This window comes from Perca flavescens, chromosome 14 (assembly GCF_004354835.1).
Source record: "Perca flavescens isolate YP-PL-M2 chromosome 14, PFLA_1.0, whole genome shotgun sequence".
Classification (NCBI taxonomy): Eukaryota; Metazoa; Chordata; class Actinopteri; order Perciformes; family Percidae; genus Perca; species Perca flavescens.
This window is the reverse complement of record NC_041344.1, coordinates 16339262-16364955: the sequence shown is the minus strand read 5'-3', so window position 1 is coordinate 16364955 and position 25694 is coordinate 16339262. Positions and strand designations below refer to the sequence as shown.

The following is a 25694-nucleotide window of genomic DNA, read 5'->3' as shown; positions in this document are numbered from 1 at the left end:
CTGATACTAACCACTTGAGTTTTAACATTGTCTCAAGGCCAGTGAGCTTGTTTTGACTTACATGTTGTCTTATGTTCAGTGGCAGATGTGTCAGCAAAACATCAAAGTTAAAGAGACATTCTTCTGAATCCACAGTGAATCAGGCCAACTAATGTGATTGGTTGCCTGTTGTGAGGGGACTTAATTAGCAGCTTTGTAAACAGTCAGCGGCCCCCCCTGCTGGTAGCGCTCATACTCCAGAGAAATAACATTCATTCATTATCATAATGGACTTCTTTTTCTATGACTCACTAATAAATGATGAATGATGATGAATAATTAACGTGGGTGGATTTAACCATAACAGTTATTATGGGATGTATGACAATATTAATTACCAGTGGTAATTAACCCTAGTACTAAAAAGTTTTATTATCGCCCTGCACGTATTTACTTATTAATGACTTTTATATGGAAATACCGTCACTGTCATTTCATCGCCAACAATATCATTTCTTATCCAGTTTCAAGCCCTGCCATAGATTATTTAACACAACTAGCAGATAGTCATATGACATTGCTTTCATAAAAGCAGTGTTAGTATCCCCAGAAAATGCTAACTCCCCCTTTGGATGGCTGCTTGTATTACACGAGTGAATGAATCCAGAGGAGTGCTTAATCCAGACTGAACTATTTCTTTGGTTGAATATGAGTTGCTGGAGCAGAGGGACAAAATTTGATCCAGACACACCTTTTTTATTATATTTTTTTCTTTAGGAAAAGTTGAGAAGAGGAATGTAGTTTTCTTCGGCATGTGTGAGTGAAATATAGAATATATATTTTTATATATAAAAAATAACTAAATGTAAAACTTGCCATTAGGGTTTATACCTCTTATACCTTATTATGTTATTGCTGGTAATCAGTTGTAAATATAAAATGTGCATAATTACCACGAGTTAAAAAAAGATATCTTGCTCCTTCCATTACAATGAACTTAAAGGTATTGTTAATTACATTGTGCAGTACATTTTGGGAGCATTTAAAACTGTGAATATTTGTATTGTTTGTGGAATTAATGTGGTTGACACATCGTGTCATAGGTTGCTGAGGGAATATCTATTCCTAGTAGAGAATTAGAGTGTAGGAAGATCAATTAGCTATACGACAAAAGATTCTCATATGTGTTTCATGGAATCACAGATAAACAGGTGTCAGTGGGTGTGTTCTTCGGCTCCTGCAGGGAGACTCAGAATGGGACCAGTTTCGCTCTAATTGCACTCTTAGCAGGGCATTTCATATGCCTCAAAACATCATGACGAAAAAGAACACTGCATGTTGTCATGATGCAATTAACTGTCACACTATATTTGTTGTGATCAGTTTCCAAGATGACAGAGTTCTTCTTGTTCTTTATTTTGTTATGTGTATAAATGCTTGTAAAGGGGTTGTTGCCTTGAAACATGTATGTATTCCTCTCTATATACTCAAATCTAACCTAAACCATGGAATTCAACAAGCCATTCAGATTTGGTTGCCCTTCCTATGTCACATGCCGGCTCATTACAATAACCCCCCCATCTGAGTATTTACCCCTACACCTTGAGAACTACCTTTGCAAATATGCACCATATTTGGTTCTTGCAAGCCAATCTGAGCGGACTGGGCTTTTTCAGGAGGGAGGCTTGAACAGACAGGCACTAAAACGGAGCACTTCAGACAGAGGGTAAATGCTGGTATATTCAGACAGATAGAAAGAAAAAAATAATGTGTTTTTTGAACATGAAAGCATGCAAACATGTTCTAGTAGAAACTCATACTACAAGTATAAACCTGAAAATGAGCATAATATGTCTCTGGTTACTCCAAATCAACTATTGCCATTAAAATTGTCACAATTCAATTTTAAAACTGTATGATTTTAACATATTTCTAGTTGAAAATAACTGTATCCTATAATACAATGGAGATAATTGTTTCCTATTGACTAATCTTTTGCAATTTGTCTCACACAGACTTGACTTGAGTTTTTGGCAAGAGAGGGCCTTGATATGGGTAACTTTTTTTTTTTTAAGATCAATTTTTTATTGCTTTTTATAATCAAACAGAGAAACACAAATGAACAAGAACAACCCTCCACCCTCTGCGGTCTCGAGGAAAACAAAAGAAACAAACAAACAGAAACCACACCTTGCCTAATCACTCTCCTCGGGTTCTTGTGGCACTGAGGTCATTAGGTCTGATATTTGTGCTGCTGCGCTTTTGCATAGGTTGATAGTCAATGATTTGGCCTTGTTAATCCTTGCTGTAGAGAGCTCAAGCATAACTATGTCTAGAAAATACGCCAACCACTGTTTTATACAAAGCGAGTGAGGGGGGAGCCAGCGTTGAGCTATTATTTTCTTGGTTGCAGTTGAGCCGGCTAGCTATATTTTCCTTTGTCTCCCAAACAGGTGTAATTTAGAGTCGTCATTAAGTAACAAAACAATCGGGTCAGCAGGAATTCGACATCCTATAACAGCAAATATTATTGATGTTGTTTTATTCCAGAACTCATGCACTTGTTCACACTCCCAGAATATGTGTAACTTTTTGAGGAACACCATAAAAATGGTTTACCAGAGTAGCTGCCCAGTCTTGGTCCATGGTTGTCGGCACCATCGTAAAAATCCAAAGAGTCCCAGTTATGCTCAGTGGCAAAACTCACAACTTGTATCTGGACAGACAGATAAAGATGAAAAAGACACACACACACACACACACACACACACACACACATATATATATATATATATATATATATATATATATATATATATATATATATATATATATATATATATAATTTATTAGAAACAAAAGCACCTAAATTGTCATTTGACTGCATCTGATAAAATGGTCTACACATTTGCTAAATCTATGAACAAATTCAGAAAGGAAGTAAAACACAAGATGTTTGTGTGTTCATTGCTGTAAATATTCCAATGAAACTAAAGATGTGAGCAAAGGCTGTTTGTTACCTGTACTTGTAATGCTGTGAGGTGCCTGTCAAATATGTGTAACAGACTCCAGAGGCCTCTTTGCCTTTGTATTTGTCCGTGAGAGCAGTTTGGCTTACACGCAATCAGGCATTATCTCTTACGGTTAGATCCTATCTAGTTATCTCTAGATGGTCCCTCTCTCACAAACCATCCATCCATTCATCCTTCTAATAATATGTTATCTTCCTTGACATCCTGCCTGATCAGCTTTTAAGCCAATGATACATAGGTCAGCCAGGAAGCAGCATGTGACAGTTACTACCTGTATTCCAGCCCCTTCTGGAACAGAGACCTTCCACACACAGTTCTGGTTGTTGTCGTAGGGCTCTGGATATCCAGGCGATAGGATGGTCCCACGACGAGAGGTCAACATACCCCCACAGGGAACTGAGAGAGAGGAGAGAGCAGAAAAGAGAGAAAAGCAGAGGTTAAAACAACACTTTGTCAGGCAGAAACAGGAAAAGAGAAAGTCGGTCGTATCATCCCTTGCCCTACAGAGGAGGAGACCAAAGAGCCTGAAGCATTGGTGACAGCTTGGGCATACTTAGGTTTGGCATGTGACCACATTAAGATGTTATCTGCATTTAAATTGTCTGTTTTTTTTTTTTTTATGGAGCATCCATTGTGTGGCTGATAATGCATCTTATGATGGTACTGCATTCTGAATCGAAAAATATCTGTCTTCTGCCTAATTTCTGGATTCATATTTACCTATGCATGTTGGCAGGGTGTCATTCCATTGTGCCAGGTTGTCGGGTACACTCTCACAACGTATGCCAGTTGAGCCATGCAGGACATAACCAGGGTTGCACTCGAACTGCACCAATGAGCCAACTGCAAAGTCATTACCGAGACGCTTCCCAAAGCGCGGTTCAGGGACCGAACTGCACTGGGTGGAGCTGGTCCTCGGGACAGCTGCAGTAATGAGGAAGGCACAATCATTACAATTTTTTAATATCGATAGGAATGCCAAATGTAAAGTTATTGCTGCCTATCTTGGCAATGACATCCCTGGTTAAATAAAGGTTATATACACATAAAAAAAACTAAATACATAAAAAAAACTAAAATCACTGTGGCGTTGTATGTAAAATGGACACGTCTACAAAATATAAGAGTTAACCCATAATACCCCATAGCCCCAGAGAGGCAAGGTTTATTATGTAGCAATTACCACCTCACACACAAAATCTCACTGCTATTGTAGGAAAAACAATTAAAAACGGTGAAAAATGTTCGACATGAAGAATACAAGCCTGTTTTGAAAACCCTTAAACATAAACAATCTAATTTATTGGTTTGAAAATAGCTACAACTTTGGCTACTTGTGATTGGCTAACCTTGGTAGACGAAGTGAAAACCCTTTGCAGTTTCTGGTCCGACCGTGGTAAACTTCACTGTGATCTGATTTCCAGAACTGAGAGGAAGAGACTCACCTAGGTAGAGGGAGACGGAGTCAAAGAGAGACAATATTAAAACTTTAGCGCATAGTTTTTGGCCCCCAGGAGGAATTCTAAGTAATGACAACAAAACTGTTGGCGCGTCCACATGATACAAGCCTTCCATTATTGCGCACAACCCCTATCCCTCCTCCACGCAGTTGCTAGTAGCCAAGGAAGACACGGAGGATTAAAAAAACATAATGGACTCTTCAGAAGAGGTAAATATCTTCACTTGAGTTTCTGTGTGCGAAAGTCGCTGGAGGACACAATCTTCTGAATACAGCCATACTGAGAAATACAGAGAGAGTTGTGTGGAGCTGATAGTCTTAATTAGCTTTGTATCAATTTATTTGGCAATGGCTTGAATGTAACGGACGTTCATTAAACCTAAATTGTGTAATTTCTTTGTTGATTCTTAGGAAAAAAAACTTTGTTCTTGCACAAATATGTGCTCATTCATGTGTATTCTCGTAAGCGTAGAATCTGCCATTTAGAATCATTCAGAATACATACTAGCGAGTCATTCGAATGACAGCAGCCATGTAGCGCCTCCATTTTTAAAATACATTAGCCAAAGAGGGACCTACCTTTGCCTTTTGCGCTTTTAAATTCAGTGGCACCGTGACGAATGCCAGGGGGAGATTAATCGCCAAGGAAGCAAAAAAGAGAATTAAAACGACAACGCAACAGGCAAAGGAACAAGACCAATTGGAGTGACTAGAACAGCTGCGTGTAAACAATGGAGATACTAAGAGCTAATTTTGTGTTCGGCCACCGTAGGAGTTGAAATGCGCTGGGAATGGTTGTCCTATAGAATTTCACCACTAGATGGGAGAAATTCTTACACAATGTAGCTTTTATATCAAAAAGTTATGCACTAAAGCTTTAAGAAGAAAGATATATGGTTAGGGCTTAGGTCGATCCATCCATCTAACCATATTACAAGCCATCCATCCATCCTTACCAGAGTGGGATCCAGAGAGAGAAGACAGTAGCGTGTTTTGTTGAGTTGGTCCATTGTAGATTTCCACCACATCATTTAGAGATGTCTGGAACAACACAAACTGTCCAAAGAGGACTGGAGAAAAAAATGGTGGAAAAAACAACAGATAGAGGATGAGTTAACCACTCTTTAATGGTGGCAAATTCTTATTCCATGTCACTGTCTGTCCCTGACCTTCCAATGATAAAATGAACCTGTAATACCTAATCTAAATTGTATTGAGCTGCAGTGTCAACCTCTATCTGAAGCCAACTACTGGCACAACATTACATATCAGGACACTAAATAGTCAAAACATAACCTTATCATCATCACGCACCAGTCCAACACACCCCTCTTTTCAGTTGGCTTGGGTGTATCAGTGTTGTCAGCTAGTGGGAAATGCTGGTGTTGGCAAAAACTATGTCGGGAAGATGTTTTCTTGTCTTTCTTCTCTTCAGTATTACAAGCAGGTAGAGTAAAAAGGCATATGACACAGGTGGTAACCTGTCAAAACCATGTCCCCAAACCCATGTTTACTCTGTTTCATTATGATGGAAGGTCAACAAACTGCTGCAGTGGCCATGAACCATGACTAAGTCATGGATTTTAGAGTGGAGCTGCAGTTGCATGTCGCATTAGAGGCCCCCCTGGAGGCCTGAGGCCCCATATTTTCTCAAACTAGTACAATTCTCTCTGTCTTGGTTGATCACTGTGTCTTCAAAACAATTATAAGTTGCCTTAAGATGCAAAACTGTAGGTGTACTTGTACTATAGATGACATTGTGTTTGTCTGCAGAAATAAATGTCCCTTAGGATAAATTACATTTATTTCAGCTTCAATGAAGCCAGCTCCCTGGCTACACACACACACACACACACACACACACACACACACACACACACACACACACACACACACAGACACACACACACACACACACACACACACACACACACACACACATATATATATCACCTCTCCATCCATCCCTCCCTCTGGCCCCAAAGGCTGAGGTGTAAAAGATTAAATCTGAACATTGCCAAGGATATTTGGCTATAAGAAGGTCACTTGTCTCTTTGTACAATACTGTTTCTCTCTGTGGAGTTCTTTTATGTAAAACATGATCCACATTTTGCTAAAACATTGCCCTGACTCACATGATCCTAGGGCTGGGCGATAAAACGATAACAATATGTATCGCGATAGACACATAATCAATATCAATGGAAAATGCGGTTGATAAAACATTCGATAACTTGTTTTTCTTCATCAGAAGAAACCAGAGGTTGTGAATCAAGTTTGGTTGCATGAACAAAGGCACTCACTCTCTGGCAACCTAGCAACGTGGGGAGTGACACTCTAACAGCCAATCATGTAACAGTATCATGTTTGGTTGCGCCACATCGCTGTCTCGTGTTCTTCAATAACAGAACCGGCGTGGAGTGGAAAGTGAGTGCCGCAGCGAGCGAGGAAATCGTTGATAAAACAGGAAAAGTCAGTATGGCAGTTTTGGGGATTTTATAAGTCTGACCGTAGTCAGACCAATGTCGTCAGAGCAACACTGGTACTACCATAAACTTGTTTTACCACTTTAGCCGCGATCGCACTTTGGAGCACAGCCGTATTCGCCATCAACGTCCAACAACATCTGCAGCTGCAACACGGCACAAGCAGCAGACCACCATGGAGAGGTACTCTGCATCAACGCCTTACTAAACGCTACAAAGAAATAACGGAGGCAGACATGCTGGGCACTGTCCAGAAGCCAGGTTACCAACCTAGCACTAAACCTGCAGAAAATAGTTTCTTCTCAGGTTTCTTATATTTAGCTAACACTTTGCACTATTTTATGACACTTTATTAAGCATTTCTTACTTATTCTTTAATTTTGCACCTTAATGTTAAGAGATAATTGTTAAGTGTTCATTTTGATTTTAGACCTGTTTACATTTTAATTATTTGAGTGTTTTCCATGGTTGTGTTGACATTTCTGCTTTTATAACTGAGGGGATTATAAGCTGAGCAGGGTTAAATTTAAAATAAAAATGTTTAAATTAAATACATTTTTCTCCTGGTCCTTATTTTAAGTAGGTCATAAAAAATATCAATAATTATCGATATCGACCGATATGAAAAACTTATATCGTGATACAGTTTTCAACTATATCGCCCAGCCCTACATGATTCCCTTTCTGCTTTCATGTTAAACCTCATTGTTGTTAAAATGATGTTACAATAATGAAATGCAGAACAGAAACAAAACTTTAAATTGTCCCTGCAGGTGTAAAAGGGGATCCGACAATAAAACAAAATCATCAAGAGAGAGCTCTATAGGGCAGATAAATCTAACCTCTTATACTTGTATATTATAGCCATGCCATGGTCGTACATGAGGATGTGTATAAGGGCATGCTGTTGAGTGGTCATAAAAAATGACAAAGATTCTGCCTGTCAGCAGAAATACTTAAAGCTCCCACCGGGTATAGATTTTAAGGAAACTAGAGTGATTAAGGTTTCCATCATGCCCTGCTGTAATATCGACAGACCGCAGAGCAGGTGGAGGAGTTCACAGCTGAGAGCGTTTCAAAACAGAACAGATTTCAGGCAGGAGGAAACACATGAATCAAGATTCACATGCAGACTCGTAAAGCATTAACGCACACTGGGAATAGCTTACACGCTGTTAAGATACCGCAGTGGATTTTACTCATACTGAGATAACAAGAAAGAACAACATATATCCATACCAACACAGAAAGACTCACACAAAAACAAAGCCACACACACACACACACACATTCACACAAACAGAGATAAGTGATCATGGCAGTGTTGTCCCACGCTGTGTTAACCACATGGCACATGGCTTGGTAGTGAAAATCCCTCTGTGCTGCAGTCATGTACACCTGGTAGATCTTTTCGGTCGTTCAGGTTGTAACGTGTCCAGCAAAGTTTAAATCAATCCACTGGACTTGTTATGAAATTATTGAAATGTGTTACTGTTCACTTGAAAGGCTTCTGTTTCAGCTCTTGTCATCAGATGGAGAAAACCTGGGCATTGATCCCTGTGAAGCTGCCATGCCTCCCGATGAGCTGCCTGAATAGGTGGTCTCTGCCACGTCCTCATTCAGGAGGTATGGCATCTCCACAGAGACAAATGCCAAGAGTTTTCCCCACCTAGTGTTAAAACTGAAGCAGCCATTTATATGAAAGGTGAAACATCATTAACCATATAATAACCAGACCAGTGGATATCTGATCATCAAACTGTTGAAACTGCAACCTTGATTCTGTAACCTTCAACTACTGTAATTTATAATTATAGACATGCAATTTTTATTTGGAAAATGAATAGCACGTCTCGGTAAAAATGTCAACATGGAGCTGGCAATCCAAAAGCAAAATATAGCGAGGCAGCAACCATTGTAAAAAACGCTATTTATTCATAACATCACCAGGCATAATTGGACATCACATCCACCAGTTACTGATTGTTTGTAAAAGCTCAAGTCAGCAAACTGAAATTGCTCATGAAAACGTGATATAGTTGAAAGCTCCAGAAAAAGCTAGTAAGTGGATCTTAAGTTGGGATTTTTTTTGTCAAACTACTATTTCCAAGGTTAAGAATGAACTTCAACACTTAACTTGATAGTGACATGACCTGTGACACTGATGATTAAAATTTGATTAAATCATACCGGTTTTAAAAAACATTTCACATTAAAGTAACTCAGAATATTTTATTGACACATGTTCCAACAGACTGACTATAATCAGTGATTTTAAATACAGCACCCCTTCCAACCTTATTTCCTCTAATGCCCCCTATTCCCAACAGCCTCACTAAATGTGAAGAATCCTCTACAATATTCATATCTTTAGAATGCCTCATTTATGTCTGACTTAAGGGCCTCCGATCAAACGTGGCAAGATAAAAAACTGTCTCATCTTTAAATGTCACTTCAATGATGAAACCCTGACCTGGAATCAAATAAATGGCCAGCGAGCTATCTTTGATCATGTGTAATATCTCTACTAGTTTTTCAGTGGTTTAAAAACCCCAAAGGGGGCCTATGGGGAGTTTCCCCATTAAAATCAAACAAGTTTTAATGTGACTGTGTTTCGCTGAAGAAAAGAACAAAAGGAGAATACATGTCAAAAAAAATTGAGATCACAGGTTTCGTTCTCAACTGTTGTCTCTTCACCTACACTTTAGAACATCTACACTATCATTTTGAATCTTTTTAATACTTTAATACTTTCTGCTTTTCTACTGCATTTTCGCACTATAGAACAACCAATAGATTCATACAGGTACGTAAGTCTGGGAAGTATTCTTAGATGATATTCACTCATACATTATCATGTTGAATGCTTACCAAACTCTCTCGGTACAGATATAGAGTAGACACAGGTCTGTCCAGAGGTATAGTTTCTGGGGAAGTTTGGAGATAAAACAGTCCCTTCTGTTCCTGTTGAACGACTTCCACAGGGAGCTGGAGACAGAACATACATATGTGCACACACACATAAAGACAGGCAAAGAGGGACATAATCACACACACAGACACAAGTTTCCATAACACATTGTTGATTTAAAATAAGCTTAAACTGTGTGTGCAGGGATGTTTCCAGTCTTTGTTTTAGTGTGTTACCTTGACAACTAGGCAATGCCCTGTTCCATCCAGGTCTGCCATCATCTCCCATACTACAGGTTAGGGTAGAATAGCCCTGAAGACAAAAAACAACCACATCTTACTGAAGGAAAAAGAACCTCAACAAACAAACCAACCAGTCAACCAATCAACCAAACATCCATCCATCCAACCAACCAACCAACCAACCAACCAACCAACCAAACAACCAACCAACCCATTTAACTGATAAACCAACCAACCAATCACCCATCCAACCAGCGAACCGACCAGCCACCCAATTGACCATCCATCCAAACAACCAACTGACCAACCAATCGAACAACCAAGCAGCCACCCATCCATCCATCCATTAATCCACTTTGTATTTGTACCTGCAAAACATATCCAGCCTCACAATAGAAGGTGACGGTAGAGCCAAGCTTATAATCGGATCCCAGCCTGGTCCCATTCAGAACCACACCAGGGTCGAAACATGATTCCCTCAGCTTAGCTAGACAGAGAGAAAGAGAACGAGCGAGTCAGTGAGAGAGAGAAAGAGGATGAGGCAAAGAAAAAGCGACAGGCCCACATAAATAATAAGTCAAATTAACAATAACTACATCCTTAGCCATAATCAAATGAGGCAGGCATTTCGTTGGCCTTTAAAACAGTCTGTTTGACTTAGCTGCCTTTGCCAAAGATGGAGCAACAACGATAACTTCATCCCCCGGCTTTTGTATGCTGCATGAACCTTGGAAATTATGGCGTGGCCTCCCTCCTAAAAGATTAGCGGCCACCCTGCATCAACTCAAGACTTAATTCCTGAGTCCACATGAAGCCAATGATGAATCTTTTGTGCAAGTAAATCAAGCTCACCCCTCTGTCAGACTATTTCAACAAACACTCTTTATGGTGAGACCCATCACTCTTTCCCATCTTAAAATCAGCAGTGTGAGGGGAGGGGGTGTTTAGGGATAATGCAGTGGTCTTCTTTGTTCAATGTTAAGAAATAATATATATATATATATATATAAAACATTAGATACCGACTGCAGAATAAATGACAGGGTGATTATATTGTAGATGTGTTTACTGATTAACATTGGAATGAAATGTGTCTCTACTGTTTAGAAGTCCCCCTGCTGTAAATTATTCTCAAACAAACCTGACTCTCCCAGAGAATACAAAATCTGGGGTTTATGCTGTTTGCCTCTTGTACCCTTTGAAGCTATTCCAGCACAAACCACTACAAAGCATTCACGGATGGTGGTAGTATTGGGAGAATATTTTACCTTTGTATTCCAGGTGAAAGCCAGTGTAAGAAACAGACCCATCACTGCGGAATGCTAAATGCATCGTATTCGAACTGCTCTCTATCCGCTCTGGGAGTTTGCTGTCCTGGAAGCTACCTATCAGAGGACTGTTGCTATCCGGACCATCATAGATATACAGGAAGTCATAGTTTGGCTCAATGTTGAAACTAGAGATAGATTAGGGAAAAAAGACACAGATAGGGACAAGAGGTAAGGGGAAGCAGATGGGGAGAACAGTGGCACGGAAAGAGTCAACGCTGACATTTAGGATTAGAAAATCTGGTTATTTACAGAATTTTTGCTGTTTTTTATAATAGAAAGAATATGTGCAGAAAGTTCCTGAGAGCAGATTTAAAGAGCATTTTCAGAACACTAAATGGTAGAAGTAAAAATATCCACTTTTAGAAAACAGTGGGCGTTTCTCAATACCAAGAATGCAAAGTACGGACTTGTGTTCTTGGGGAAAACGTTCTTGCTGGTTGTTCTTGGAAGAATAAACTCGCAAGTTCACAAGCACAGAAAACGCTGTTAACAGTTTGAGACGATGCGTTCTTCCTGTTATTGCTCAACACTCCCAGCACAGAGGCTACCTGCAAGGCTCCAAAATAACAGCTAGATATAAAAACCACAACAATATAACCACTTTGTATTAAAACAATCTCCGGACAAGAAAACCTCATAACGCTACAACTATTGCAATAATATTAAAAAATAAAACTAATTGAGCTTTAATTTTATTGTTTATGGTTTAGCTCAAACACCCCTTACTTATTCAAAAGAGTGGAACTCGATCCCTACTATTATTAGTGTATAAGTTTAAGTCAGTTTAAATAAAAAAAAAAATAGGCATATGCACTGGTGTGTCCTATGTGTTCCTATTAGTATTATGTGGAATTATCATTTCTATATTATTGTAGTGCACTATATGCCCAGGGAGATGGAAATTAGAAATTAAAATTATAAAGGTTGGTGTCTCCCCTTTAGACATAACATGTCATAGCATGTTACCACTTTATGTACAACTGTTCATTTATCATACAGACTAAAACTCAACTTCTAATAAATCAGAAAAAAAATACACCAAAAATATGAACTAAATACAAAATATAATGTAGGCTATAGCCTATGGCATAATATAAACAAGTCTCCCGAAAAGAAACAGGTATATCTCATAGACTAATAATATACAGTCTATGGTATATCTCTCCTCTGCCTGCTGCGCTGTGTGTGTGTGTGTGTGTGTGTGTGTGTGTGTGTGTGTGTGTGTGCTTGTTGAGTTTAACTCCAAAAAGACAGTTAACACAGGTTCCCGTTAATCTTATGATGGACATGTGTTGTGATATTTAAACAAACAATCCGTCAACGGCGAAATAAAAGCCTCTTATTTACGGAACCGGTCTAAAAGACCTCCGGGGTCTTACAGCGGGGTCGCCGAGTGTGACTGTCCGAGCGCCGAGCTAGTGGCCCCGGCAGGCGCAAGCTGGCGGCCGCGTCAATTAATGAAATTCCAAATTCCAAATTGTCAATTCGGCAACGGTTTTCGCTAGACTGCCTATATTCGAAATCCAAACCCTTCATTTCTCGCCTAAAATGTTCTCAGAAGTGAATTTAGTGATGAATAAGATGGCGAATATTTTTAAAATTGTCCCGGTTTTGGGCTGTCTATGTACTGGAAATCCAACGATCATTGAATGCCGAAATGAATGTTGGGATACAGGTGCTGCGAAGTTCATACAAGTTACCAACCGATGTATTCTCGGTAAATGGGCGTGTCAAGAATACATCCGGGAATTTTAACTGTTCTTGGCGAAATGGGAACTTGCGTATTGGGACAGTACTTTGGCAACACGAGATGACGTTTCACAGGGACAAAAGAACACAAGTCAATAGAGGACCACAGATTGGGAAACGCCCAGTGTCATGGTCTGAAATGGTTCCCAAGTGCTCATAAAGTACATTGACAGTTTTTGGTTAAACCACAATGTATGTTGCAAAATAATCAAAAAGAAGCCTGGTAGTTACAAATCCTTTATCATCTGATCTGGAGTTATAATTTTATTTCACCAGTCCTAAATGTACCAGATAGACATTCATTGTTGCCAGAGGATGAATCCTGGTGATCTCCTATCTTCTTCTCTAGCACTAAAAAGGTCAAACTGTCCATGTGACGTAGTGCATTTTGATTCCACATTTGTTTGGTCAAAGAATGAGGCCGAGTGATAATACTGTATTTCTCATCAATGTCATTTAACAAAGTTAAAAAATAAATGTTTGACAGTAAAAAAAAAAAAAAAAAGTCAGTGAACTTGATTGTTACGTAATAAAGCAGGTTACCCGATAAAAGCCAGCGACAGGACGTAGTCAGAGTTGACAGCAATGAGCCAATCACAGTCCTTGGAGTGTGGGTAGGGATGTGGGTAGTTAGGAGACAGTATAAATCCATTGGAGCCAGTTAGGTTTCCTCCACATGGAGCTATGACGGGAACACAAGCAAAGTTCTCTCAAGCTCAACCATGCAGTATAAACAACTATTTTCATTGCTTTTAGTGAATCTTAGTTATACAATTATAAAGAGAGGTGGGCAGGATAATCACATCAGCAGGTTCAGACCACTAAATATTATCTTCTTTACACAGCCCTTCTAAAAGTCACACACAGATGTGTCCTTGAGCAAGGTACTAAACACAACAACCGCAGTTGTGTGTGCAGCACATCTATTCTATGTCCCTATAAATATATGGAAGCTGTTCTTTTCACCTATGCAGACTGGTGGGCTCGGCTGCCAGTAGTATCTGTTATCCACTTGTATACAGGTGATTTTGTCATCCCCCTGGAGTTCGTATCCTGGGTCACACTGAAAGGACACCGAATCCCCCGGCTCACGGCCATCTCCACTACGACTGCCATTCATTGGTACACCTGGGTCCCTGCAGGCTGTAGCTACTGAGCCTGGACGGAGAGGGGACAGGGAAAAAAATGAGTGAATGGAGGAGAAAGAGGGGAGTGCAATTATAATAATTTGTGTAACACGGAATATCTATAGCTAACTAAGCTAATGCATTAACTCAGTGCATAAAATCAGTGCTACCTCAAGTAACTATTTGCTATCCTGTATTATGAAACATCTGTTAAGATCATTTTTGGCTGGTCAAATCAGGTTTTTCAAGTAGCAACAAGTAGTAACAGTTATGCTCATTTGGATTCACAGTCGTGTGAAATATTGATTTTTTAGTCAAATGAAGATGCACTAGAAAAAAAACATTGAGAGTCAGAACAAACAGTATTGGTCCGTCTTGAAACCTACAATCTTACACAAATTAAAGACATATGTAGAGAAAAATAATACACGGAACTTCAACAACAATAGTAGGTAAACTATCACAACTTCTCTCATTTTAATATTGAATATACTATAATAATGTTTGGTACATTAGTTCTGCACATAACTTACTAGAGAACTGAATAGCGAATCCTGACTTGCTGATGTAAAAATCAGTCTCAAACTGAACAGTGACAGTGTTCAGTGTGGAGTGGATTCCCTCAGGTAGCAGTGACCCACTGAGCTCTGACAGAGACATTTCATTCTCAGGTGGTCCATCCCAAACCTTCAGCATGTCGTGGCTGGCTTCCGTGTCAAAGGCCAAGAACTGCAGACTGTAATTTGCAAGACAAAAAATAAAACACTATCAACAATGTAAACATTATCTCTTCATCAAATAAGAAAAGAAATTTCTCTAACTACACCAAAAGGCTCACAAAGAGAGACTATTATAAAAATTGGTTGGTGATTTCTTATAAAGTATCTAAACCCAAGTGAGATAAATTTCATCATTATTATTAGATGATAAATACAACACTAACTTAGCTTAACTTCTTCAATTGCACATTTTTACAAAAGAATTGGAGTAGGCACTAAAATGAATGACATTGTTATTTTAATGTAACTACTGGGAAGACTTTGGGTAGTCCACATTACCTCACAATGTTTCCTGAATCCACCTCGATGGTCCAGGTGCAGCGCAGATTATTGTCATAAGGAAAAGGGTACCCAGGGGACAGAATCCTCCCTGAAGACTCATCTTTAAAACGGCCACCACACTCCGCTACAGGAACCACACACACACACACACACACACACACACACACACACACACACACACACACATATGAAGACTGTTAATATGTTACAAATATCAATTGAGAGCCAACCAATAGGCAATAGATGAGTGTGTATTTAAGTGTGTACGTAATGTATGACAAGTCAACCAGTTATCTGTTAGTGGCAATTGTTTATCAAAGCAATCAGATCCACCAGGTGCACCTCAGTAGCCACTGAGCAGTGATTAAACGATCGCCACGGAGACAAATGGATTAAGAAAGAACTCTCTTTCGCTGTGTCCCTCTGTCTTTCTCACACACAGAGAGAGAAGAGAAAAGGGAGAAGAAGAGACAAAGTGCTGATCCTGCATTCATCCCTAAAGAAACCACCACACATTATATAACAGAAAATAATTCCCCTTTCTCCCTTTGTCTCTCTCAGTTATATATTTTCACAATGTTCATCCTCACTCTCTCTCTCTCTCTCTCTCTCTCTCTCCCCTCCCTCCCTCAGGCTCCCCTCCCTTCGTCACTGGAATATATTATCTCGAGTAATAGGAGCAATATTAAGAGTTGGGGCGTAGAGAAAAAAGAGAGGAGAATAAGAAAAAGTAAGCCAAAAATGAGAGAACCAAGGGGGGTTAAGAAGGGAACACTACGAGTAATAATAAGAAGCAATATAATATTTAGACTGGAGGTTAGCTGAGGTCACGGCGTGTCACTGCTAAAATATAAAGTCAGAGAATATCAGCCAGTGGTTTTATGAGTCTTTCATTATTGATAGTGAGAAGGAGAGAGACTTATTAAGCTGAATCCAAAATCAGAAAGTTCACAGACAGCGACGAAGAAAGAAAGGTCCTTAAAACATAGGGCTTGCTGTTATGCTTATAGCTCCCATCTGGGGAACAGCTGCAGCAGACATGTTGTGTGTCATTCTGTACAGGCTTAGCATTTGTGGGGGTTTAATTAGAAAATGTAATCATTTAACCAAATACCTGTCTCCAAATAAGCTTTAGGTAATATACAAGGCACTTGTTCATGTAAGTGTGTAAGTTCTGGAGCCCTGATATTGCATCGCCTGTAAAAGACCATTATTGACTTGTTGACATCAATATTCAGAGCTGTGGTTTGTATTTTCCCATCAGTTTGAAGCCATGAAAAATGAATTAAAAACGCAATGGTGTTATAATGCAATATTTAGAAATATGTCAATACTCAAAGAGTAATTGCTTCCCAGTAGGTTTTATCGTTTACATAAAATGGTCTGCAATTTGATACAGTGGTCTTTAGCAAACCAAATCGATTAAAATGTGTTTATGAAACAAGTTTGTCACTTAGCCCATTACAGAGTAAGAATGACATTAATAGGGGTTAAAAACAAGCAGAGAAACAAATTCAATACGAAGAGGTTGGATTTTTTTTGGGGCGGGGGGGAGGTGCAAGGGGCAGTATCTGGGAACAGACAGCAAATCACCCACTCCAGGGAAGGAAATGGGCAGTGGGGGTCCAGGTGGTAAACTCTCCAGAACAAATAGGCTTTTCAGTAAGACTTCAAAACTACAGCAGTGTGTGATCTCATGAAAAAAACCAAGAAGGCAATTCCACTGGAAATTGGCCTCCACCTTCTTTCTTTCCAGATTATTGAATGTCCTCCTGTAAGCAGAGACTTTGCATAATGCAGCGAACGGCTGTACTTTATTGTAGAGTAATTATTAGTTCTCTTCTACTTTAAATGTGCATGTGCACCAGTTGAGTTCTGGGGAAATTAGATATTCCAGCCTGAGAACAGCTCATTGCCATAATCAACTATGGAGGAAAAAAACACTCAAAAGAGAAGCAGGGTTTAATTACGTTGATATTTTTTCGCTGTATATATCCTGCTCTTGGTTTGTGCATTGAGCAAATGTGTCAAAATGTCTGTTTTAAATTGAAAACCAATGCCTTTGACAACTGTGCAGCTATTCAACAAATGGATTAACGTCTGCAGATGGCAACGGTATGGACCATGCGTCACGCAGCAGAAAATGCAGTAATACTGGTGAAAGCCAAGGTAACAATGAACCCTCCTCCCCTTTCCCTATCAAGCTTATTACAGGTTGTTTTTCAAGGTTCAACCCACAATAAGTGTGTGTATGTGCCTTTGTATGTCTGTATACATCTATTTGTGTCTTTTCAATTAACTTATTTTCAAAAAAAGTAAACAGCTAGAAATAACAAGAGACATACCGATACAAGAAGGCAGAGGGTTATCCCAGGCTCTCCTTTCGCCAGTCATGCACTTCAGTGTGGAAGCACCATGCAGAGTGTATCCGGGCTCACATCTGTATGTGATGCTGCTCCCGGAGAAATGACCTTGGTCATTGACCTTGAAGCCGAACTGTGGCACGCCTGGGTCCTCACAATGAGACAACTCAAAACCTAGAGAGAGAAAAAGATAGTTAAAGATCTATGAGTGTGTACTTTTTAAAAATACTTGGTAACAGACATCTTAGACCCACTAGATGCACAACACTATTTCCTTAATATCTGGCGCACTCAAGTATTCCGTTTATGAGCTTTACAATATCACAGATCCTTTTAAGCCATCATACAGATTTAATAAAAAATAAACAAATAAAACAGGAAAAGAAGCTGTTCTTTTACCATCTGCAATCTGAACACATCTGCCATCAATCTGACATCTACTGTGAATGATCGCCCAGCTCAGATTGTTCTATATATGTGAGAGATGTATAGGAAAATAAACCATCATGCATTATTCATTGAATCACACCTCTGAATTTTATTGAATTCCAGCCTTCATAAATATAGTGAGGCATACAGTAGTTTTTCAGTACTACATTAAAAGCCAATGTGTCTTGTTTGCATGGCTAACTAGCTATCTATCTGTATCAGTATGAGAAAGTTGAGGTGCAGAGGAGTAAGTAATGCTCCACTCTTCAAAGTGCGATGTATATTATCCTGCATGACTCCATTTAAACACATTGGATTTTCTCATTCCAAATATGCATCTAAGAGGGCACTGACAAACGTGGGTGTGCTCAGAAAGCACCTTTAACGCCCAATCCTACACTGGAATCAGAGCTCTCTTAAATCTTTCTTATTCAAATGCAACACTTTTTTTGTGATAATTTCAGCGGTGGAATTTTCAATCAGTTCAGTGATGCTTTCACAAATGAGAATCATTTAGAGTTAACTTGATTCTGCAAGTACGTTACATTTGTCAGGAATTAGTACAGCTGTCACGTGGCATGTAATTGCTGAATTAATGACTCCCATACTGACTCTCACTCCACTCTAGTTTGGCCTAATTTAACTACAGTAAAAGTGAGATAAGATGTAATGGACAGTCCAAAATAATTACATATAGGCGATGTGAATCGGGCAGACTTTTTTGTATACTTGAAGCCTCTACCCAAATTTTTACACACCAGTTTGAAATCTAGGTTTCAATACTAGAGTTGTGTATCAGGGGGAAGTTGTTTCTTAACAGTATATTCTTGGTCACAATTGAACTCAGCCACACACATTCAGGTTTTGACTAGGTTTATTTACTGATTAGCTGTCTGCACTTACTGGAGTAGACCAATTTGAATCCTTCCCCTGTACTTTCTGCATCACTGTAAAATTCCAGCCAGAGATGGTTGGAAGTGGAGATCAGCGTCAGGCCCAACATAGACGATCCCGTGAATGCTCCCAGAACTTGGGCTGTGCTGTCTTTGCCATCATAAATCTGTAATAACAACACCACAATGCATTTGAGATGCAAATACAACATAATAAACAACCAGTGATGGCCAAGTATAGTTTTCAATGGCATGAATTGAGTCTTTTTTATCATCACAAATGTCAGGCAAGAAGAATGACTGAATCGCCAAATGTGTGTGTGCATGTGTGTTTACCTTGAGTATATCCCCTTGGGCAAGATGAAAGGTTCGAGCAGATATGTTGATGCCTTTCCCAGCTTGCACCTGGAGGAAACATGAAATCCAAATTATATTTATTGACCAATAAAGTAGACAACACATACCCACAAATGTTTGGAGCTAGTTATTAACCTCTGCTTATTTTCACAATGATTGTTACATGTGTGCCAGAGTCTCTATTAACTATCTTAGTTAGGATGTCTAGATTAGTTACCTGGATGCTGTAGATGCACTCGTGGTTGTTGTCATAGTTCATTGGATAGTTTGGAGAGAGAAGGATCCCTTCATTGTTCATAACTGAAGAACCACACTCCGCTGATGACAAATACAGTAAGAAGAGCATTAAAAAGATATAAATGATAAAAATGAAAAGATACACTCTTAGCAATTAGACCATTTATATATAATGATGTAGTAAGAACATGTGCAGCTTTTTCCCTCCCTTCTTAAAAACTGTTCGGTTCTACAGAATAACATGTTTAAGTCCAAAGTATGAGCAGTTATAGAAAACACAGGCTGTCCTTATAAAAATAAAGATTGTTTCATCTCACAGAAGATGACGATTCCTTATTTTCCTATAAATGGACAAATATGTCTGTGTGCTTGTGTGTATGTGTACATTTCATTTAACAACCCTTTTAAACAGCTGTATTGTCAACCATCTACTTCAGTTGACGAGAATGGGCAGGCTGTAAAATTGAGAAACTAATTTACCTAAAGATACTCACTCTCAGCACTTCTCACATGTGCCCTCTATCTACAGTATCCATGTCCCATTCCTTTCTTTTTACCCCTCCCTCTGCTTCCCTCTCTCCCCCTCTCTTGTGTCTCTGCTGGTGTAATAGTCATATTACAGCTGCCATATCGTCAATAAATCACGCTGCTACAGTTTCCATTTAGAAAATTACCTCTCTACCCTCCCCCCTCTTGCACTCCCTTGCTCTTGTTCTTTCTCGGTCTCCCTCTCTATGAATAGTGCCTCCTTTACCCTCCTCTACTTCAATCAACATACCTCTTCCACTTCTCACAAGTTTTCTTTTCTCCTTTCCCTCCTCTTTTTCTTTCTCTTTTCCCTACTCATTTCCCTAAATGTGCTAAATTGAAGATAATGTCCAGAAATAATCGAAGAGTAGAAAAAAACATGACAAAGGCACGTTTAATTTTCTGAAAAAGCAAAGACACCTCTTTGACACCTCTCTATCTCCCTCATGGACAAACAATATGTTTGACTCACTAGGCAGGTAAAGAAAACTAACGCAGGGCACCAAAACACAAAAGTACATCCCTTGGTTGATGAAAATCACAAAACCGAAAGCAAAGCACAATGCAAACGTTTGCATTGTTATGGTATTAGAAAATGTGACATTAAAGGTCTAATCGTCCCTATCCGCTACTCTTCCATCCTCCTTTGTGATGTGCGTCACATCATGCAGCAATGCAACACAACACACAGGCACTAAATATAGCAAACCGCACTACACCATAGAACACCAGCACGCAACAGAACACCTGAACTCCCAACTCTTTCCATTATCTATGTCTTTCCACGTTGATGACAAAAGAGCCAAAGACGTACAACACAACACTGCAAACGTAACGCAAAGCTGAAAATAGGAAAACTGGAACTGGATGGTAATGTTTGTCTTTCTACACCTGTATAGTCCCATGCTTCTCACAGTGTTGCTAAAAACAATCCTCTGAAGGAGTGCAGAAACATTTAGTCTATTTAGCTTTTTATATAGCCCTCTATTGATTGCAACCACACACAATCAGATTTGACACATTTCTTGCTTGCAAATAGAGCTGGGCGATAAATCGATTTCATGAATTCAATTGAATTTATGATTTAGGACGAGGTTTAAAAATTGATTTTCACTTTAACTTGGGTAATTACTGTGCAGAACCCCCGTGAGCTCCCGTAGATCATAGTGCGGTAGTCTATATTCTTGACGTTCCACTTCCGGGATTGCTCCGGTGTGCAGGAAATTCCGCTGGATGCATGTATTTTCGCCGATATCCGTTTCCTTATATTTATGAGGACTATGGTTAACTGCCCCTCGATCTCTAGAGGGTAAATTGAGACAGCTAGCTAGACTATCTGTCAAATCTGAGTTTTCTCTCGCACGACTATTTTGCAGCGGCTCAGTGCGGAGCTTAGCGCCACCCATGACGATTGTGATTGGTTTAAAGAAATGCCAATAAACCAGAGCACGTTTTTCTCCCATCCCAAATTGCTACGTGGACTAGCCAGATCCTCCTCCGCTCCGCAGCGTGTGGATGGTGTGGCAAAGCGAGACTAATAGTGCAGTGATGTGTCATATTTTGTTCCGATGAAGTCTGACACCCGCACGCCTGCTCTCATCCCCGGCTCTCTGAAGGCATGGAAGTCCCAGGGGGGTCATGGAAGTCCCAGGGGGACGAGGCATGGAAGTCCCAGGGGGACGAGGCATGGAAGTCCCAGGGGGAGCTAACTAGCAGGTGGCTGGCTTGATAGCTAGCTTGCTAATTCCACAATGTTTTCATGCTACACTGGTTAACGTTACAGAAAACGAGTCCAAAAAAAGTTTGTGCTTTCCTGCGCTGTGTGGAAGCTTTTCTGAATCTCTCTGGAGAGCACCTGGGCATAACAAGCCTATCACTAAAAGAGCTCTTCACCTCGCTAAACACATTGTACATTGGATGACCCTCAATTGGCATAACACTCTTGAGCTTCTTTGCTCCATGATCCCGTGTAACGAGTCAGGGGTCAATTGCTGTCCTACATTAGATTTATCCTGACTATTGAAAGACAGTAGGTAAGCCCTTCTGTGGTGCCAAAGGAACAACTTTAAGGCCGGTGTCTTGGTCAAGGACAATGACTGGAGTACTGCTAATACACCAAGAGAAACCCAACACAAACACAGGGGGAGTAGGCAAACTTGGAGAGGACTCTCCAATGTCATTTTCTCTTTTTGTTGTCAAACTTGACCAGCAGTTTTTCGCTGTTGACTATAAGTGTTTTTCTCCTGAAAGTTACAAATGTTTGGTGTAAGAAGACCTACTGATCATGTGTGGAGAGTATGTGTGTGAGAGTTTGTCATTAAATGTTTTCAAAACCTAATGAGAACTCACCCACATTTTCCTTTTGCTTCTGCCTCTGTACATTATTATTAGTGATACAACTCAGGATGAACACAAATTTTCCACCAAAGGTAAAACCTTTTTTAATTCTAATTGATACATCTTCACTGCAATTTGTGTTGCCTCCAGCATATGGTTCATAGAGAGGTTATTTATTCTCCCATTTGTATGCATGCGCACTGCATCTAAATTTCACTTTGTGTTGTCTCCACAAGCATGTTTTTGTTTGCTGCTTGTAAACACTCCACTGTAGATGACAGATTGCCTGAGTTACTTAATTATGGATTAGAGTTCAATGTGGCGCATGAACCTACTGTACAGCTGATCGCACACCGGACCATAAGATAAGCTCTTCTGTCAGTTTCACTTCAGTTTAATCAACACGTTTGGAAAGCATCCAAGAACATGATGTATCCTAAAATGTTCTAGTGTTAAATAAAAAAAGTCAGAGTCATATTTTTTGTAAAACTCATAACTCTAAGGGGATACAGGATTGTGAACAGGCCAAAACTGCCCACTGATGATTCACCTCGAAGACATTTATTGTTCATCCAATAACTGAAATTTGGCGTGTATAAATGTGGCTTTTAGTGATAGTCCTATTCAGTTTAGCATCAATTTTGTTCACTGTATTTAATAGAATCGTTGGAACAAAGTTTAAAGAGAATCTAATCAAGGAAAAGGGTACATTACACCTTTAAATGTACTTCCAAGGTGAAAGTATAAATACCTAAAGGTTTTTCTCTGTCAGCCACTTCCTTTACCTTTGAGGATATTAAATAGTATTAAGAACTTCCATTTCTCCTTTTGCATGTTACAATGTAGACAAATAAGGAGGTAGGTTGGGGTGGTGGATGGGTCACAGGACTTTCACCCAGGAGACTGCGGTTAATGTCCCGTTCTTGTCCCGCATGTCACTTAAACATACATTTTGTAACCTCACCCACAATCTTTTCCGAAACCTAACTGTCCCGTTCTTGTGCCGCATGTCAGTTAAACGTAAGTCCCGACCCAGAGCATCAAAAACTGACGCCAAGAGTCCTGACCATATTTAGAGCAAGTCTAAATATGACACCAAAGGGCTAGATGCTAAAGGAGAATTTTTGCTTCAATACCAAGCGCTAAAGGCACCTGACCAAGCATCAGTATTTGATGCCATGGGAGTGAGAATGTGCTAGTTCAATTGTCTGTTACACAATTTAAATCTTATTTGTCTTTGTTTGTGAAAAAGGAGATAATTAAGAGGCAGGATGGAAAGTAATGAAATAAATTTACTCACGTTACTGTATTGAGTAGTTTTTTTTGTGTATTTTGTATTTTTCAAGTAGTTTTTAACATCAGTATTTTGAAATGTTCTTGATTACGTTTTGAGTGGCACGATCTGATATCACCAAGTAATTAACAGTCCAGGATCAATGACAAAGTTGTTTGCCCTGGATTAACATTATAACCAACCAATCAGTGGCACGTTTTGCTTGTGATGTCATTAATATAGTTAATATAGTTTCACTATCGTAACGGCCGCCCGTTCCAGAGCTGCCGCCGATGCTTCACTATGGTGCTTAAAAGGTAAGATTTAGCCTACTTCCAAGAGTTTGAACGTCTTCAAAACATTATAGAGTTGATGTGTAGCTAGGCTAAACAAGTTAATAAGATAACTAGCATGACCAGCTAGTGTGCTAGCAGTTATTAAATTGGAAAGGGCTGAGCTACCAAGTGTGATATTAATAAGAAATAAAATATCACTGTCCAGTTCTATCTCTTAACCAGATGGAATGTCTGTCATTAGGCTAACCACTTTAATCCTATGAAAACACGCTACCTAGCATGACCAGCTAATGTGCTAGCAGACTTATGGTGGTATGAACTAGCCTAAAGGTAGCTTACTACTAAAATGTTCATGCTAAGCCTGTGTGAGTCTGTAGACGTTTTTTGCATAACTAACATTACAGACAAAACACCTTAGCAATGTGTGTTTTAATCAAAGTTGATAGCATTAGCAACTTATATGTGCAATGCTACAATTAGCTGCAAGTGATTAAGTGTTGATCCTGGACCACTACAACATCACATACATCCTGGACTGTTGTTTATTGTTTGTCCTGGACAATCAGTTATTCTGTGCTGCCATTAAGTGTTGATCCAGGACCACCACAGAGTGACATTTATCCTGGACTGTTGTTAAGTGGTAGTCCAGGACAATCGCAGCATTACAGCCCCAGAGTAATTATGTTATTAAATCATAACTCCGGCATTATGCGATCTATAGCCCTGTTATTCAAGGTCACCTAAGGCTAATCTATCAGGGCACTTGGCTTACGTTTTGGTTTGGTTTCAAATGCCCAGTTAGGTTAACTTTAGCTGCTGAGTTATTTATTAACTCTGGAAAGCATTGTAAGTAAAGTCTGTGGAGGTAAAACCATGTGCTCTTTTCTTTCAGAAATGGGGGATATTTAAAAAGCGGTCATCAATGAAGAAAAAAAGAATGTGGATCCAAGAAAGCCAAACTTGATGTTTTTGTGATGCCACATCAGCAAGGTTCACAGTATTCAAATGGAAAAACTGCAAAACCTGGACTCTTTTTTTTAACCTGCTGCTGCATTTTACCTTGACCTCAATTGCTGTCTTCCAGGAACACCACCCTTTGGAGTACATGACAATAAAGTACTTGAACTTGATTAGACAGTCTTCTTGTGTGTATTAATTTGCACATAGATGAAAATGGATGAAATGATAAAAAAAAAACTCAGAATGTTTATTAAATGTTTTTATTTATAAACTAAAACTGTAATTGGTCCAATTTCCCGATTAGACACTAAGTGTCCACAATCCACATCATAAACTGTTGTTCTCCAACATCTTCAACGGAGGTTGTCTGTGGAAAAAAAACACAGCAAAATTAGTTGGAACCTCATCTGAAATTTACAAGTCCTCGAATAGAGTCTTGAGAGAGGAAAATTGAGTGAGGTCCGCACGTTCCCACAAGGTAATCTAAACAAGACATTCCATCTTGTTAAGAGATATAACTGGACAGTGATATTTTATTTCTTATCAATATCACATTTGGTAGCTCAACCCTTTCCAATTGAATTACTGCTAGCACACTAGCTGGTCATGCTAGTTACCTGTATTAGCTTGTTTAGTCTACACGT

At 39.4% G+C, this 25694-nt stretch overlaps 1 protein-coding gene across 1 annotated transcript in view; it reads right to left on the bottom strand.

Annotated features, from left to right (window-relative positions):
• The window catches only part of csmd3b (CUB and Sushi multiple domains 3b), a 289126-nt gene that overhangs the window by 54332 nt on the left and 209100 nt on the right, over positions 1-25694 (bottom strand). Inside the window, exons 22-38 of the mRNA XM_028596859.1 lie at positions 19637-19737; positions 19399-19467; positions 19073-19229; positions 17723-17914; positions 15375-15501; positions 14850-15052; positions 14156-14347; positions 13733-13871; positions 11378-11565; positions 10478-10596; positions 10104-10179; positions 9828-9944; positions 5427-5540; positions 4361-4456; positions 3732-3935; positions 3283-3407; positions 2599-2695 (exon numbers count right to left, since the gene is read on the bottom strand). Of these exons, the coding sequence (XP_028452660.1) occupies positions 2599-2695; positions 3283-3407; positions 3732-3935; positions 4361-4456; positions 5427-5540; positions 9828-9944; positions 10104-10179; positions 10478-10596; positions 11378-11565; positions 13733-13871; positions 14156-14347; positions 14850-15052; positions 15375-15501; positions 17723-17914; positions 19073-19229; positions 19399-19467; positions 19637-19737 (2316 nt within the window). The remainder of the gene's footprint in view (positions 1-2598; positions 2696-3282; positions 3408-3731; positions 3936-4360; positions 4457-5426; positions 5541-9827; positions 9945-10103; positions 10180-10477; positions 10597-11377; positions 11566-13732; positions 13872-14155; positions 14348-14849; positions 15053-15374; positions 15502-17722; positions 17915-19072; positions 19230-19398; positions 19468-19636; positions 19738-25694) is intronic.